Source organism: Erythrolamprus reginae, chromosome 9 (assembly GCF_031021105.1).
Source record: "Erythrolamprus reginae isolate rEryReg1 chromosome 9, rEryReg1.hap1, whole genome shotgun sequence".
Classification (NCBI taxonomy): Eukaryota; Metazoa; Chordata; class Lepidosauria; order Squamata; family Dipsadidae; genus Erythrolamprus; species Erythrolamprus reginae.
This window is the reverse complement of record NC_091958.1, coordinates 1,607,176-1,626,083: the sequence shown is the minus strand read 5'-3', so window position 1 is coordinate 1,626,083 and position 18,908 is coordinate 1,607,176. Positions and strand designations below refer to the sequence as shown.

The window sequence follows — 18,908 nt, the reverse complement described above, 5'->3', positions numbered from 1 at the left end:
CCCTAGAATTCGATTTATTCATTGCTGAATGTTGACCCCAAAGAAGGAAAACCATATAGTTGCAATATTATGTCCCCTGCAAACACTTTCTCTTCTCTACTGGAATTGCTACACTTTGCCTTTGGTTTCAAACAAGCTCTCTGTCAATCTGTTCAACCTGGCCTTGTGCAGAAAACCAATTGACATGTTTTAAGGACAAGGATAATTGGGTGACTTCTGCAGGGTAGAGTCCTGTTGAACCCAGAGAGTTTTGCTTGGGGGTAAACAGTTCTGGGTCGCCTTACAATAGTTAAGTGTTGTCCTGGCCCCACACTCCAGTTTCCTCTTTGCTTACTGTCACAATTTGATAAACCTGAAATCCAAAAAGCAGGTTCCAGGGACGAAGGCTTGGTGCCTTCCCCTTGGCAGGATCTCTATGACTTTAAAATGCCAAAGCTTCCCGATTGGTTTTTCCAAGTGGACTGCCAGTTACACAAAATTGGATAGAATATAGCCTCCTGCTTGAGCTGGGGGACTGGACTAGAAGACCTCAAAGGTCCCTGCGTCAGTCTTTTAATAAGATTGCAAGATGTAGCGTGCCGTTCCTAGAAAGGCAAAGAGTATGAAGTGGATAACATACCCTACCACCCCACCTGTTAGAATATATTCTAATAACCACAGTCAGGAGTTCAATCCTGACTAGCTCAAGATTGACCCATCCTTCCATCCTTCCGAGGTGGGTCAAATGAGGACCCAGATTGTCAGGGGCAAGAGGCTAAGTCTGTAAACCACTTAGAGAGGGCTGTAAAAAGCACTATGAAGCAGTAGATTAGAAAATGCGATTGCTCCTCCTTCCTTCCTTCCTTCCTTCCTTCCTTCCTTCCTTCCTTCCTTCCTTCCTTCCTTCCTTCCTTCCTTCCTTCTCCTTCCTTCTCTATCTTTTCCTTCCTTCCTTCCTTCCTTCTCCTTCCTTCTCTATCTTTTCCTTCCTTCCTCCCTTCCTCCCTCCCTCCTTCCCTTCTCTCCCAATGGTTAGAATATAGTATTTCAAGCTAACTCTGCCCACTGCCAGGAGTTCAATCCTGACCAGTTCAGATTGTTTGGGGGCAAGAGGCTGACTCTGTAAACCGCTTAGAAAGGGCGGTAAAAGCACGGTGAAGCCGTCTATGTGCTATTGCTATCTCCTTTGCCTTACAGGTCATCTTTTTTATAAATTCGGCATCACAGAGTCTGACTGGTACCGGATTAAGCAGAGTATAGACTCCAAATGCCGGACAGCCTGGCGGCGAAAACAGCGAGGCCAAAGTCTGGCTGTAAAAAGCTTTTCGCGACGGACACCCTCTTCTTCCTCGTACAGTGGCTCAGGTAATATCCCCCCCCCCTTTCCCGTCCAAATGAAGCCGTCTTGTTTTGGGGGCATATTTTTAAATACTTATTTTTTTCTTTTCTGTGTATTGGAAGCAAGGAGTGAGCCCAATGGCTTCCCCTGGAAACCTGATAGTCGCCACTTATTCAGACGGTAGAAATTCGCAGGGCTCTTCAAACCGCGATCTCTGTGGTCGCGAGATTTCTTCTCAAACCTCTTTGGTGTCGTTCTTTCTGAACCAGAGCGAATGACTTTCAACGATAGACCAGCTGTACCGATCGATACCTGTGGTTTTCACTTTTGAAATAGCAGTGACATCAATCCTTCCCGCGCCCTTCTTTTCCGCCTAATTTGGTTTCCTGGGGAAAGGTGTGGGGCGTATTTTAAAGAGGGCCTGAAGCTGGAGAATCTCCAATGTTTGGAACCAGGATAGAATTCAAAAGAGCTACGAGTTTATTTCCTGTTACTTTATTACAAGTATCCGAACTGGTAACAGTCAAAGCTAATTGGCTCCAGATATCGGCCAGGGAGTGGACTTCAGTTTCTTACAGGGTGTAGAGATTCCAAACTGATAATGCATTTGACTCCACCCTCAAACTCAGCCTGGCCACCCCCTACAATACTTGGATAATAACTTGGAGAGACCCCATAGTTGGTGTAAAGCAGCGATGTCAAACCCTTTTTTCCTCGGGTGCCGAAAGAGTATGCACGCATGCTATCACACACCAATAATTCAATGCCTGGGGAGGGTGAAAACAGCTTCCCCCGTCCCCCAGAGACCCTCTGGAGGCTGGAAACGGCCTGTTTCCCAATTCCTGGTGGGCCCAGTAGGCTTGTGTTTCACCCCACCCAGGCTCCAAAGGCTTCCCTGGAGCCACAGGAGGGTAAAAACACCCTCCCCCATCCTCCTGGGGGCTCTCTGGAAGCCAAAAACGCCCTCCCAGAGCCTCTGCAAGCAAAAAATCAGCTGGCTGGCACACACATGCACATTGGAGCTGAGCTAGGGCAACAGCTTGCGTGTCATCAGCTATGGCTCTACGTGCCACCTGTGGCACCTATGCCATAGGTTCGCCATCACTTGTGTAAGGGATCCTGCACCAAACATCCCAGCGACTGGGGCTGCTCTGTGGGTTGGAAGGCTTGTCCTCTGATTTAGTCTACCCCACATCCCAATTTGCCTGCCCTTAGTGCCTTCTCTCCCTTTGTTTCATCACCTTCCAGCATTTGTCTTCCAGCCAGTTAGACTGAACCTGTTGTGACCAGTTTGGGCAGGGAGGAAGAATGGTTTAATCAGGAATATTTTGGAAATCTCACTCAGCCTTGGAAACGAGCTTGCGGGAGAACAAAAGAGCTGGTTGGGGTCCAGTCCGCAGAGCAAATGAAATGCCTGCATATGAGCAGTAAATGAAAAATACTTATCCCGGCGCAGGTCTTTGATGTGGACTGGGGCTCAGCCAGATGGGCCTCTTGCCATGGGATTCGGGATCTTTCGTTCTCCTGTCGTGTAAAGGGAACTTCCCTTGTTTGCTAGAGGAATGCCACATTGGGGGGAGCCTGTTGTGTAGCTGCAGGGGAAACGCGAGAGAAATGCTTGTGCCGACATCGGAACATCAGTTGGGTTTTATCCGCAGAGCGATCCCCGTCCCAGTTGTCTTTAATGGGTGGAAGTGAAGGTGGCAACAGCCTGTAAGCAGCCGTGGTCTTTAGCCCCTAGAGATGGATGGCAGCACCACTGAAGGAAGGTTTAGGGCAGAGGTCTTCAAGCTTGGCAACTTTACAATTTGTGGACTTCAACTCCCAGAATTCTCCAGCCAGCATTTTTAAATTGCTGTGGATAGCTATGCTGGCTGGAGAATTCTGGGAGTTGAAGTCCACAAATGGTAAAGTTGCCAAGTTAGGGGAGCCCTGGTTTAGGGAAAGGGCACCTGGTATAACTGGAAAGCGTCTGCATTTCTATCCCATCCTCCCTTGAGAGCAGCTTTAGCTCAGGTCAGACGTGGGATTCAACAGGATTTGACAGGTTCTGAGACCTGAAAGGAGAGGGGTAGGAACATCTGCAGGGACGGCCATGCACATAAAAACAGACCAAGCTTTGATTCAACTGTTAGGGCCGCCCTCTTGGCTCTTTTGACCTCATTCTGTGGTCATCTCAGGGCTGCCTTTGACTTACGATCTTAATTGAGCCCAAAATTCCTGTTGCTAAGCGAAACACTTATGAGAAGAGATAGAAAAGGGAAGAGATAAAGAAGATAAGAGAAGAGATAGGGGAGAGATAGAGGAGAGGAGAAGAGAAGAGATAGAAAAGAGAAGATAAGAGATAGAGGAGAGATGGAGGAGAGGAGAGAAGAGAAGAGAGAAAAGAGAAGAGATAGAGAAGATAAGATAAGAGATAGAGGAGAGATAGAGGAGAGGAGAAGAGAAGAGATAGAAAAGATAAGATAAGAGATAGGGGAGAGATAGAGGAGAGGAGAAGAGAAGAGATAGAAAAGAGAAGATAAGAGATAGAGGAGAGATGGAGGAGAGGAGAGAAGAGAAGAGAGAAAAGAGAAGAGATAGAGAAGATAAGATAAGAGATAGAGGAGAGATAGAGGAGAGGAGAAGAGAAGAGATAGAAAAGAGAAGATAAGAGATAGAGGAGAGATAGAGGAGAGGAGAAGAGAAGAGATAGAAAAGGGAAGAGATAAAGAAGATAAGAGAAGAGATAGAGGAGAGATAGAGGAGAGGAGAAGAGAAGAGATAGAAAAGAGAAGATAAGAGATAGAGGAGAGATAGAGGAGAGGAGAAGAGAAGAGATAGAAAAGGGAAGAGATAAAGAAGATAAGAGAAGAGATAGAGGAGAGATAGAGGCGAGGAGAAGAGAAGAGAGAGAAGAGAAGAGATAGAAGAGAGAAGAGATAGAGAAGAGATAGAAAAGAGAAGAAATAGAGGAGAAGAGATAGAAAAGAGAAGAGATAGAGAAGAGAAGATAAGAGATAGAGGAGAGATAGAGGAGAGGAGAAGAGAAGAGATAGAAAAGGGAAGAGATAAAGAAGATAAGAGAAGAGATAGATGAGAGATAGAGGCGAGGAGAAGAGAAGAGAGAGAAGAGAAGAGATAGAAGAGAGAAGAGATAGAGAACAGATAGAAAAGAGAAGAAATAGAGGAGAAGAGATAGAAAAGGGAAGAGATAAAGAAGAGAAGAGAAGAGATAGAGGAGAGATAGAGGCGAGGAGAAGAGAAGAGAGAGAAGAGAAGAGAGAGAAGAGAAGAGATAGAAGAGAGAAGAGATAGAGAAGAGATAGAAAAGAGAAGAAATAGAGGAGAAGAGATAGAAAAGAGAAGAGATAGAGAAGAGAAGAGATAGAAAAGAGAAGAGGTAGAAGAGAGAAGAGATAGAGAAGAGATAGAAAAGAGAAGAAATAGAGGAGAGGAGTGGAAAGGAGAAGAGATAGAAAAGAGAAGAGGTAGAATAGAGAAGAGAAGAGATAGAAAAGAGAAGAGGTAGAAAAGAGAAGCGATAGAGAAGAGAAGAGATAGAAAAGGGAAGAGATAAAGAAGATAAGAGAAGAGATAGGGGAGAGATAGAGGAGAGGAGAAGAGAAGAGATAGAAAAGAGAAGATAAGAGATAGAGGAGAGATAGAGGAGAGGAGAGAAGAGAAGAGAGAAAAGGGAAGAGATAAAGAAGATAAGAGAAGAGATAGAGGAGAGATAGAGGCGAGGAGAAGAGAAGAGAGAGAAGAGAAGAGGTAGAAAAGAGAAGAGATAGAGAAGAGGTAGAAGAGAGAACAGATAGAGAAGAGATAGAAAAGAGAAGAAATAGAGGAGAGGAGTGGAAAGGAGAAGAGATAGAAAAGAGAAGAGGTAGAATAGAGAAGAGAAGAGATAGAAAAGGGAAGAGATAGGGAAGAGATAGAGGAGAGGAGAGAAGACAAAAAGAATTCTTTATTGGCCAAGTGTGATTGGACACACAAGGAATTTCTCTTTGGTGCAGATGCTCTCAGTGGACATAAAGAATCTTCATTAAGGAGGTGTTGCCTCATTTAGTGACCTTTCTTGCCAAAGTTCTTAAAGTGAATCCCTGCAGTTGTTAATTCAATCACATAATGGTTATGTGAATCTGGCTCCCCAGATTCCTGGAGCCCAGACACTGCAACCGTCATAAGTATAAGTCACTTGCCAAGCATCCGACTTTTGATCAGGTGACCAAGGGGAATGCTGCAAAAAATGGCCCTAAGTCACATTTTTTGGTCTCACTAAACGAACGGTAAAAACTTTCAAGCTCTAGACATCGGGGAGCACAATTTATTTGCCTGCCTTACAGCTTCAAGTCTCTCTTTCTTCTCCCTCCCACAACCCCAGGACTCTAATTAAGCCTGCTGTGTGTTTAATTGCCTGAGCGGCTTTGCAACCGTCACAAAATGTCCTAGTTTCTTGCGGTAACTAATGAAAGTTTCCCCACATTTCTTTTGGCTCCCTTGCCGGGTCTCCAAAAAAAAAAGAAAAAGGCCACACTTTGTGCTCGAAGGAACCAATTAGCCTGCTGTAGCTTCAGCCTCTATGCGTGTGTTTGGATTTCATGGGTTTCCAGAGGAGGGTGGCACGGAGCTGGCATCGGGGCAGACTGGCGCGGGTTGCCAAGACCCCCTTTCGAGGAGTCAGAAACAGATCCCAGGCCGCTGGCTCTGCTGTCGTTTCTCTCTCTTTCCTGTCGCTTTAAAAAAAAAATTTAATGTTTAACAAGATTTGTATGCTGCCCAATTCCGGTGCAATCTGGGCGGCTAACAACATATAAAAAAACAATATCAAAATAAAATATAAAAAAGAGTCATAACCCACTTATATGTTTTTTAATATTAGATTTGTTCTACTATAATATTGTTTTTATTATTGTTGTGAGCCGCCCCGAGTCTTCGGAGAGGGGCGGCATACAAATCTAAGAAATTATTATTATTATTATTATTATTATTATTATTATTATTATTATTATTATTATTATTATTAAAGAACCTAAGAAGAGCCATGCTGAATTGGGCTAAAACCCATCGAGTCCCATCGAGTTTTCGGAGAGGGGCGGCATATAAATCCAATAAACTTGATTCTGTGTCCCACAGTGGGCCCCCAATTGTCCATGGGGATCTTGAGCAGAAAGAGAAGGCAAGACCCTCCCTTTCCCCTGACCCCCAACAATTTAATTTAATTTAATTTATTAGATTTGTGGGACCCAAGGGAATCCTGCCTGTCATAACCAACATAGAGGCGACACTCGGACATCTATAGCAGCACTTGGATATATTAATAACATTCAAACATTCAGTCATTCATGGTCCCCAGGTCTGCCAGAATAGCCAGGTCTTAATGGCTTTCCGGAAGGCAGGTAGGGCAGGGATAGTGCGAATCTCCAGGGGAAGTTGGTTCCAAAGGGTTGGAGCCACCACAGAGAAGGCTCTTCCCCATGCCCCTGCCAACTTTCATTGTTTGGCAGATGGGACCTGGAGAAGGCTGATTCTGTGGGCCCTTATTGTGTGAGCCAGGAGGCGGTCCCGTAAATAGTCCGGTCATGTAAGCCATGTAAGGCTTTAAAGGTGATAACCAAGACCTTGAATTGCATTCAAAAATTGCCTAAAAGCCCCACTGGCCGTAGCCTCTTCCCCTCCCTGTTTCTGTCCTACCAGCTGAAGCTCAGTTCTTCAGCCTGCCAATCCCTCGGTCTCCAATAAAAATTGAACACATGGAGAGAAGGAGATAATGCGATAAGGCTGGCCTCAAGTTTTGCCCGAGATTATGTTCCATGCATGACATTGGGCCTCTAGAAAGAGTGGTGAGAAAAGCCACAAAGATGATTAAGGCAGTGTTTCCCAACCTTGGCAACTTGAAGATATTTGGACTTCAACTCCCAGAATTCCCCAGCCAGCAAATGCTGGCTGGGGAATTCTGGGAGTTGAAGTCCAGATATCTTCAAGTTGCCAAGGTTGGGAAACACTGGATTAGAGGATAGGAGACTAAACCAGGGGTCTCCAACCTTGGCAACTTTTAACATTTGTGGAATTTGACTCCCAGAATCCTTCAGCCAGCTTTGCTTATCTTAAAATCTAAAGAGAAGCAAGTCTTACAACCAGAAATCTTAAAGTTGCCAAGGTTGGAGACCCCTGGACCAAACCATCTGATGAAAGGTTGTGCCTGGTCCATCAAAGAGAAGATTTAGGGGAAACAGGATAGCCAGTAGTCTTCCAGCACTTGAGGAGGGGCTGATGCAGAGAAGAGGGGGGGGAGGGGAGTCAGCCAAATATCCAAAGCGCCAGAGCATCGGAGGAGAAGATGGATGGAAGCCTGTCAGAGGGAGATCCAGGCTAGAATCAGAGAGAAATTTCCTTGTCCATTTAGTGAGTCTCTCATTTTAGAATCAGGGTTCAGCGGAGCAATTGCTTGATTATTCTGAGTATCCAGGAACAACTCGGAAGGAATGAAGCTACCAATTATTAAATTAAATGCACCACCATTAGGGCACGAGGCCGAACTTTTTTCTTTGTACCTTGGCCTGATTAAATGGAGGTTTCCTACAGAATAACTGTTTTAACCCATGCTCAACCCATGGCCCTCGTGTGAGTCATGAATTCTCTGACACTCAACATTATTTATTTATTTTTGAAAGGGAAGGTTAGATAGTTGACATTCTCTGGGTGTATCCTTCTCTCTCCCGGTTATCTTCTGTTTATACTAAAATAATGCACGGACAGCTCTTTTTTTTTTTTAAAGTGGTGTTGCATCTGGCAGTTATCTCTGAATGATAGATGATGATTTTGGGGTTTAGATCCTACTAAAACCTTTTCTTCCCCTTCCTATCTGAGGTCATGACACTGCAGCCAGATGCTGAAAAATTCTGTCTATAAGCAGACTTGCTTCTCTCTCTCTGTCTCTGTCTCTCTCTCTGTCTCTCTGTCTCTCTGTCTCTCTCTCTCTCTCTCTCTCTCTCTCTCTCTCTCGGCCGTTGTTGGACTCATGACATTTGTGTGAGTGTTATATGCTTGTGGTATTCAGCAGTCCCTCGGTTCACTTGGCAGATGTAAAAATAGCTTTTTAACATCTGTAAGGAAGCAGCTGGTCAGTGACAAACACGAGCCTGTTACAAACAATGCGCAGGGATGCTCCAATGTCGTTACTCAAAAGCATCCGTCCACCCATCCCTGGGACCGTTTTGGTCAGAGAGGCCCTCTGGGGACCATTCTTCTAATTGAAGTTGGATCAGGATGCTTCCTAGACTTGTGAGCTGAAGCAGTGTGAACATGAGGAGAGGGAAGTGTGCTGGATATTGAAAGCCTTTCCTTGCTTTGATTCATAGCCGCTCTCGGTTGTGGTTGTCTTGTCCACGTCTTGTCCGTAGGCGTTAGAATAGAATAGAGAAGAGAAGAGAATATTGGAATGAAGAATAGAATAGAGAATAGAATAGAATAGTATAGAATAGTTGTTTACAGAATAGAGCAGAGCAGAACAGAATAGAATTAGAATAGAATAGAATATTGTAATGAAGAATAGAATAGAGAATAGAATAGAGAATAGAATAGAATAGAATAGTTGTTTACAGAATAGAGCAGAGCAGAACAGAACAGAATAGAATTAGAATAGAATAGAATATTGTAATGAAGAATAGAATAGAGAATAGAATAGAGAATAGAATAGAATAGAATAGTGGTTTACAGAATAGAGCAGAGCAGAACAGAACAGAATAGAATTAGAATAGAATAGAATATTGTAATGAAGAATAGAATAGAGAATAGAATAGAGAATAGAATAGAATAGAATAGTGGTTTACAGAATAGAGCAGAGCAGAACAGAATAGAATTAGAATAGAATAGAATAGTGTAATGAAGAATAGAATAGAGAATAGAATAGAGAATAGAATAGAATAGAATAGTGGTTTACAGAATAGAGCAGAGCAGAACAGAACAGAATAGAATTAGAATAGAATAGAATATTGTAATGAAGAATAGAATAGAGAATAGAATAGAGAATAGAATAGAATAGAATAGTGGTTTACAGAATAGAGCAGAGCAGAACAGAACAGAATTAGAATAGAATAGAATAGTGTAATGAAGAATAGAATAGAGAATAGAATAGAGAATAGAATAGAATAGAATAGTGGTTTACAGAATAGAGCAGAGCAGAACAGAACAGAATAGAATTAGAATAGAATAGAATATTGTAATGAAGAATAGAATAGAGAACAGAATAGAGAATAGAATAGAATAGTGGTTTACAGAATAGAGCAGAGCAGAACAGAACAGAATAGAATTAGAATAGAATAGAATATTGTAATGAAGAATAGAATAGAGAATAGAATAGAGAATAGAATAGAATAGAATAGTGGTTTACAGAATAGAGCAGAACAGAATAGAATTAGAATAGAATAGAATAAAATATTGTAATGAAGAATAGAATAGAGAATAGAATAGAGAATAGAATAGTTGTTTACAGAATAGAGCAGAGCAGAACAGAATAGAATTAGAATAGAATAGAATAGAATATTGGAATGAAGAATAGAATAGAATAGAATTCTTTATTGCCCAAGTGTGATTGGACACACAAGGAATTTGTTGTGGCGCATATGCTCTCAGTGTAGGTAAAAGAAAATATAGATTTGTCAAGAATCAAAAATGAGAAGAAAGGCATCACAAATGGAAAATGGGCAATGTTGTCACAAAACATTTTAAAACTCTGAGACAGAAATATAATCACCTGCCTGTCCGTCAAGGAAAGCTTTGCAATGCTGGTGTTTTGTATCCCTTTCCTGGTGTGCATTCCGTCCCAAAATACCACACACATCACTCCCACTCATTCATATGCAGGTTTTGGCAACATGACACACAACATTGGGTTGGGTCCATGTCATCCATCACTCTAAGACCTCGTCCCTCCATGGCGTATTTGAACAAAAGTTCATGACACAAAACTATGTGGGCAAAGTTACAGGAATTGCTTCTCTGTGTGGTGACTTTATGTTCAGGGGTTGGACAATGTTCTTTTTTTTTTAATTGTAAGAATGGAGATGTGTGGATGAACTCTCAAAGCTTATTCTTATATGGAATATCAAGAAGGCTTTGAAAAGGCATATTTGGAATAAAACGACAGAATTACATATTACAACAGACCACTTTAGGTAGATCCTGCTTTGCAAATGAGGTCTTATTAAGCCTCGCCTTCTTTTTTTCCATTTATCTTATCTAGCTCTTCAAATAAATGGATTCTTTAAACATGATGGTTCTTTGAGGAATTAGGCATTTTCTTGATGCCCTTAATTCAGTTCTGTTCGTGTTGTTTTGGTCCCTGGTTGCAGAATGAGGGGAGAGAAATAATATTCAGAACTATAGATGTGGACCTCCAGATTAACTGTTAATTTCTAGAAAAATATTTGAACAGCCCGCTGGAAAAATGAAGTTACAGTTGGATGGATTCAAGGTAATCAGTCAGCTGAAAAGGAGGGTTGGGACCGAGGGGGAAAATCCTGCTTTCCCAGTTGGAAACTTTGCTAATTAATCTGGAACCACTTCTAGGTTAATAAAACAAAGTTGGGGGGAAAATTTAGCTCCTGCCATGGAGTATAAAATAGATGTGCATCTCTCTCTCTGTCTCTCACACACACAGAGATACAAAACTACACCTTCCCTTTTAAAAGATATTGCCGATGTCAGCACTGGATTTCAGTAACACCGCAGATTATCATTTAATAATTAAATAATAATAATTAAATAATAAATAAAATAATAATTATTAAACATTATTAAATATTATTATTTAATAATAATAAATTAAATAATAAATTAATTAATAATTAAATCTGTGTTAGCAAAAACTTCAGAAGAGAAGGATTTAGGGGTAGTGATTCCTGACAGTCTCAAAATGGGTGAGCAGTGTGGTCGGGCAGTAGGGAAAGCAAATAGGATGCTTGGCTGCATAGCTAGAGGTATAACAAGCAGGAAGAGGGAGATGGTGATCCCCTTATATAGAATGCTGGTGAGACCACATTCGGAATACTGTGTTCAGTTCTGGAGACCTCACCTACAAAAAGATATTGACAAAATTGAAGGGGTCCAAAGACAGGCTACAAGAATGGTGGAAGGTCTTAAGCATAAAACGTATCGGGAAAGACTTCATGAACTCCATCTGTATAGTCTGGAGGACAGAAGGAAAAGGGGGGACATGATCGAAACATTTAAATATGTTTAAGGGTTAAATAAGGTCCAGGAGGGAAGTGTTTTTAATAGGAAAGTGAACACAAGAACAAGGAGGCACAATCTGAAGTTAGTTGGGGGAAAGATCAAAAGCAACGTGAGAAAATATTATTTCACTGAAAGAGTAGTAGATTCTTGGAACAAACTTCCAGCAGACGTGGTTGGTAAATCCACAGTAACTGAATTTAAACATGCCTGGGATAAACATATATCCATCCTAAGATAAAATACAGGAAATAGTATAAGGGCAGACTAGATGGACCATGAGGTCTTTTTCTGCCGTCAGTCTTCTATGTTTCTAGCCAAAGAAAAGTTCACCCTTTTTTAAATATAATAAACGATGGATCACTTCTGTTTCGCAGCAACACGTATGACTTTCTATGCCCCTCCATCCTCTCCTACTCTTCCTCAATCCTGGAGAGACTTTCTCCTCTCAGAATGCGTCAATTTGCAGAAATGGGGAATGCAGCTAGGATTGTATATACACAATGTTGGAAATTAAATAGGACACCAACGGAAAGGGAAGCTTTGAGAAAAATTACGGATTGTGCAGAGATGATTAGATTGACTCTGAAACTTAAAGATAAACCAGACTCTGATTATTATAAAATTTGGGGGAAGTTTTATGATTGGATAGAACAGTGTTTCCCAACCTTGGCAACTTGAAGCTATTTGGACTTCAATTCCCAGAATTCCCCTGGCTGGGGAATTCTGGGAGTTGAAGTCCAGATAGCTTCAAGTTGCCAAGGTTGGGAAACACTGGGATAGAAAATTAAGGGATACATTATGTATGTATTAGTAATTGGCTAATTTTGGAAAAATAGAAACAAGTCAATTTGATTCAAGCTTTGCAAGCCAGATGGCAAAGATGAGAAATGGTGGTAGCACTATATAATGATATAACTCAAAATTTACTTATTGTTTAGATTTAAACCTATAGAACTTTATTTTACGATGTAGGTTACATAATATGAATAGTTTCTTTTACTAAAGATACATATATAGAGAAAGAACTTTTAATCAACTATATGATATAAGATTAAATTTAGATAAAAGATTTTATTATTCTTTACATTGTTGTAACCTTTAGTAGTAAGACGGAGAGGGAAAAATTTTAATTTAGAATTTGAAGAATTGCTAATAATGTATAAAATTAACAGGAAATTTTATACGGGAAGAGAGATAAGACCCTCCATGGAGCGAGTGGTGAGAAAAGAAAAGTTTGTACATGATTGATTTTAAGCATTGTTGTTGTGTTTATAACCATGCATTGTTTTATTTCACGGTGGAGAAAAATAAAAAATTTATACTGGAAAAGTTTCAGTAATGTAACCTGGGTGTTGAGTGTTGTCAGAGGATTGTGATGAACGTCACTTTGTTTTGCAGAGAGCACGCAGGGCACCGTGTCAACCCCAAATGAAATTCAGGCCAACCAACCCCAGGCGCTTCATTACGCTCTGGCCAATGCCCAGCAAGTCCAGATTCACCAGATAGGAGAGGACGGACAAGTGCAAGTAGTAAGTATTCAATCTTGACCGTCCCTTCAGTGCTCTGCAACTGCTTTTCACGCACGCAGTTCGGACTCGGTTTTTCCTTCCTTCCCAAAATATGATTCCCTGACTCAAACTCAACCCCGATAAGACGGAGTGGCTGTGGGCTTTGCCTCCCAAGGACAATTCCATCTGTCCGTCCATTACCCTGGGGGGGGGGGGAATCACTAACCCCCTCAGAGAGGGTCCGCAACTTGGGCGTCCTCCTCGATCCACAGCTCACATTAGAGAACCATCTTTCAGCTGTGGCGAGGGGGGCGTTTGCCCAGGTTCGCCTGGTGCACCAGTTGCGGCCCTATTTGGACCAGGAGTCACTGCTCACAGTCACTCAAGCCCTCATCCCCTCAAGGCTTGACTACTGTAATGCTCTCTACATGGGGCTACCTTTGAAGAGTGTTCGGAAACTTCAGATCGTGCAGAATGCAGCTGCGAGAGCAATCATGGGCTTTCCTAAATACGCCCATGTCACACCAACACTCCGCAGTCTGCATTGGTTGACAATCAGTTTCCGGTCACAATTCAAAGTGTTGGTTATGACCTATAAAGCCCTTCATGGCACCGGACCAGAATATCTCCGGGACCGCCTTCTGCTGCACGAATCCCAGCGACCAGTTAGGTCCCACTGAGTTGGCCTTCTCCGGTTCCCGTCAACTAAACAATGTCATTTGGCGGGACCCAGGGGAAGAGCCTTCTCTGTGGCGGCCCCGACCCTTTGGAACCAACTCCCCCCAGATATCAGAGTTGCCCCCACCCTCCTAGCCTTTCGTAAGCTCCTTAAAACCCACCTCTGCCGTCAGGCATGGGGGAATTGACACTTTCCCTTCCCCCCAGGATTATAAAATTTATGCATGGTATGTTAGTATGTATGATTGGTTTCTAAATTGGGGTTTTTAAATTAACTTAAATATTAGATTTGTTTACATTGTATTATTATTGCTGTGAGCCGCCCCGAGTCTGCGGAGAGGGGCGGCATACAAATCTGATTAATAATAAAATAAATAAATAATAAAATAAAAATGTAATCAAGGCCCGTCCATATGTGTTTTGGAAAAATCAGCTTTCCTGGTGTGGTCCTTGATGTTGCGTGTGGGGTATGCGGCGTGTAAAAACATATCATTGAAGCTCTGCTCTCCAGTCACATGGACCGTTGCTCCCCGTTGTCCCATTTCGTGCAGGATGCAGTCTTGATGGATTATACCTAAGCCTCTCCCGAGCGATACTAGCAATCCATTTGCCCTCGTTTTTCCTAAGTGCTTTCTGAAGAATTTTTGGGACATCTGTTAGCTGAACGTCTTCCATGTGCATATGGTTAAATTTGTGTACATAAGCCCGGTTTATAAACATTGGCATTACATTCTTTTCTTTAAAAAGTTTAAGTAAAGTTAACACTTTGACCCCAAAAAGATACAGAAGGCAGGAAGTTTAAACACAAAGTGTGGCACTTCTGCGGTTACTCAGGCTTTTCTTAAAGGATTCCCCTGGTGGAGCATGGAGAAGCTGGAACTGGGCTCCATGATCCAAAAGCTCTGGACCGCTTGCATTTGAACTTCTATGTTTGTTCTGGAAAGGCAAACAAAGTCAGCTTGTTTTAAAATTCAAACCAGAATAAATCATCCATATCTCCACTTGTGCATATGAATTTTTGAAAATTACTTGATTTTTAGACCTTTTCTATCTGCTCAAGACAACCAGCCAAACTCAAACTAGGCTTCTTGTCCAGGTACCCATTTTGAACCCATTTCCCTTCAAAGTCTGGGTCAGACACCTTCCTAGCGACTTCAGTCTTGCTTCTGCTCCATATCTATGTAGAGAAGACAGAGAGCTTTCCAGAGCGTCCTTGGGTGGAGAGAGGAAAGGAAGCACCACGAAAGAACTAAGAACATTAGTGATAGATCAGGTGAAACCAGAAGAAAAGACCTGCCTATTTTGGGTTCTGTGTCCCATAGAAATGCAGATGTTGGCAAGACAACCAGTAACCAACTAGACAGTTGAAAGTCCAGCATGTAAAGAGACAATGATGACTCCTCTATTCATTCATTTATTTATGAAATTTATTTGCTTCTCGCATCCGACAATCTGGGCAGACTTTTTTCCACTGCTGTTCCACAGCAATTCCTATTTAGGACCATTTTTTTGTCGTGTGGGTGTTACGTTTTCCCATTTAATGTTTCATCTTTTAAATTGCAGGTAATTCAGCTTGTGTGTGTGGAACTTATTATGTGTTTATGGGATGGGAAGGGACAAATAGGTAGAAGAACTTGCCTTTTCTGGCTGCACTGGAAGAATTCCCTTAATTTGCAAACAGCATAATCCCTTTAAAAAAAACTAAAACAAACCCAAAGCAGGCCATTGTGCCAGCTATTCCCTAAAAGCTGATGAGGATTTGGTGTTTGGAAGGGAAGGCAACCTGCTTATAATTCCAGCCAGGGTTGGCTCCGTGGCCTTACTTTATATACAGCGCCTATTGTCGTTTGGATATTTGGTCCTGCTGTTTCCCCACTATAAATAGACAGTTTCCTTCCAAAGGAAATGAAACTATTTAAAATAGGGGGATCAGTATTTCTTTGAAATTCATGCGAAATTTTTAGTGCTTTATGAGAAAAAGGAAGTCTTTGACTGATTCCTTGTGGATGCATTTAATCTTGGCTCCTACCCAGCAGCACAAAAATGAGCCCAAAAGAATTTTAAGAAGCCAAATTGCAGCTTGTGGGCCAGCAGGTAAACTCCATCAGAGCCTGGGTCTAATTTCCCCCCGACTTCCCTCGGTCATTTCCCCTCCTTTTTCAATCAGGCAGCCGTTGTAGCACGCAGTGATCTATCACGTCCTTTTTATTAAACCCTCCAGGCGCAATTCTCTGCTCTCCTCGGTTGGCAGAACTTTCCTCTTGGGAGCAGCTGCAAACCAAGGGTGATTCCTAGCAGAGAAAAGCTTATATTTCCTCGGGGGAATTGTTTTCTCCAACCGAGTGGAAGAGTTTGTTTATTTTACAAAAGTCTCTACCGCCCTCTCCTGAATGGTTTTGCACACCTTTCAAAAATGTAACCACAACCGTACACACCCAGCAGAGAACAGTTTCCATCCCAGAGCTATAATTGCACTTAGCAATGTACTAGGGGCTCACCATCAGTGAACTGCTGGACAATACTGCTTGGTCTGTTGTGTGGACGTTGGATGGTTCAGGTGGAAAATTGTGGTGGCTTGAACGTGCTCTTTCGGATTGTTACGTATGTTGAGATTGGTCTTTGGCGTCATAGGAATTCCATTGCATGGGTATACTGTGCATATACATACAATGACAATAAAGTATTTATTTATTTATCTCGGAGACTGCCTTCTGCCCCACGAATCCCAGCGACCGGTGAGGACCCACAGAGTTGGTCTCCTTAGGGTCCCGTCGACCAAACAATGTTGGCTGATGGGACCCAGGGGAAGAGCCTTCTCTGTGGGGGCCCCGGCCCTCTGGAATCAGCTCCCCCCGGAGATTCGCACTGCCCCCACCCTCTTTATTTAAAAACTCATCTTTGCCACCAGGCCTGGAGTTCCTTAGATCTTCCCCCCTGACCAATGAATGCTTTAGTTTGATTGTTGCATGAATGATATTAATGCTTTTTTTCTTTTTAATTAGAATTTTAAAGATTGTTTTTAATGTATTAATTGGATTGCTATTATTCTTGTTTTTCTGTATATGCTGCGAGCCGCCCCGAGTCCTCGGAGAGGGGCGGCATACAAATCCAATAAAATAAAATAAATATTTATATTGTTTTAAGTTGGCAGCACTCTTAACGTTTTGACTAATGCTTCTTGTGTCTCTTCTTTCTTTCTTTTTTTTTTAAATTCATGGATCCCACAGGGACATCTCCACATAGCACAGGTGCCACAAGGAGAGCAGGTGCAGATCACGCAAGACAGCGAGGTGAGACTGCCACAGAGCTACCTGGGAGGAGCAGACTCTGCTTCCCACCTGGCTAGAAAAGGCGAGGAGCATGAAGTGGAATGTGCAATGCTCTAAGGAACAGCAGCGCCCGCATTCTTCTCCCCTTGAGCCACATAGGGAGGAGAAAATGGTGCGTGGTTGGTTTGAGCTCCGAACTTGGCAATTTGGTTGCAACCAAATTGCCAAGTTCAGAGCTCAAACCAACAACGTAACTACCAAACCAAGCTACCAATATTCAAAGACATTTCAGAAGAAAATGTACCAGGGTACAAATGCTTCTGCAGTTCTTAGCTAATTGTAAATTGGAGTAGGATGGTGGCCTGTGTGTCAAAGACAAATCCATGCGTACCGTATTTTTTGGAGTATAAGACGCACCTTAGTTTTTGGGGAGGAAAATATGGAAAACAATCTGCTTACTAGGTATTCATCTGGCTAGCGTCCTTAGTCTGGTAAGATTCAGCATATTATTTTATCCCCTGGTTAGGGCTTTTAAAAAACTTTATTCAGAGAGAGTAACAATGAAAGAGCTTGCAAGCCTGTAAGAACTGGGAACATTATTAGTAACTAGAAAGACACATTCGGCCATGGAAAAAACCCTGCAAAGACTTAGGGCTTGCAAGCTGATAAAAGCTGGGAACATATTAGCACCTGGTTAGGGCTGGAAAGAAACTTATTTGGAGCAAGTTAGAGCAATGAAAGAGCCCTGCAAAGACTTAGGGCTTGGAAAACATTCTTCGCAGAGAGAAACCATGAAAGAGCCTGCAAGGTCAGAGCTGGGAAGATCGTTAGCAGCTAGTTAGGGATGGGGAAAAACAAAAAGCTACATTCAGAGTATAAGACACACCCAAATTATCAGCCTCTTTTAGGGAGGAAAAAGGTGCATCTTATACTCTGAAAAATACGGTATCTCTTGAGGTGTATGCATTTTATAACGTGTAACAGGGACATGCTTTCCTGCTTAAATGTAATATCTCTGCCAACATGCAACCGGTAGCTTAAAGACTGTATGAAGTTATGACGGACACAAAAACTAACAACCTGCCCTTGAGGTTACAACTGCCACACCGCCCTCCACAGTCCTATGGTTGCCTTTTGGGCACTTGTCAATCAGTTTGTATTTACAACCGGTTGCAGCATCCCACATTCACGCCATCACATTTTACGATAGTTTTGGCCCTTTTGCAGCAAAAAAACATAGACAGCAACTGCCTCTGTGCAGCAGAAGAACAACAACAAATGAAAGCCCATGAATAAAATGGATTTGCACTTACAACTATGTGGTTTGTTTAGCCCGATTGACGAACGTGGTAAAACGGTCATAAAATTGAGTCTGGTCTTGTGGTACCCTAATTTATGAGTGCAGTGAAACTAAAATTTCAATCTCAATTGTAGTTGTAAATTGAGGACTGCATTTCTCTCTGGAGGCTAATCTGTGTGTTTTGCTTAAAGAGTAAGAACAGGAATTCATGCCACTCAATTTCAAAATCTGCCTGAGGTTGCAAACAAACTAAGCAGAGTGCGTGAGAATCTCCTGGTGTCCAGGAAAGGTGTTAAGGAATGCAGATTGCAGGAAGAAACGGTTGTGTTTGCACACCCGTATGACTTCAGAGGGAGGAACCTTGGATGTGAAGGGAAGCAGGATCAGGTCCATCTTTTATCCAGTTAGATAGATAACATCTGGATAGGAGCTAATTCCAATTTATAGTCTCTTGGATGGAGCCAAAGCAGTTGTTGACAGCCTGATGTTTAAAGCAAATATGAAAATTGGATTCCCTTATAACTTCCTTCTGCATCCTCGGTGTGAATATCTTTATATGAAATTAATCTTCCTATTATTCAGGTTTCAGAGAGATATTACTAGTTACAAATGAAACA

At 42.2% G+C, this 18,908-nt stretch overlaps 1 protein-coding gene across 2 annotated transcripts in view; it reads left to right on the top strand.

The window, feature by feature from the left end:
* BANP (BTG3 associated nuclear protein) overlaps window positions 1–18,908 on the top strand; it is a 124,277-nt gene that overhangs the window by 60,409 nt on the left and 44,960 nt on the right. The window contains exons 8-10 of one of the 2 annotated variants that reach the window (XM_070761832.1): window positions 1,177–1,344; window positions 12,935–13,065; window positions 16,950–17,012. In XM_070761832.1, the coding sequence (XP_070617933.1) occupies window positions 1,177–1,344; window positions 12,935–13,065; window positions 16,950–17,012 (362 nt within the window). Of the gene's footprint in view, window positions 1–1,176; window positions 1,345–12,934; window positions 13,066–16,940; window positions 17,013–18,908 lie in introns of both variants that reach the window. The other variant, XM_070761831.1, reaches the window with a different exon arrangement.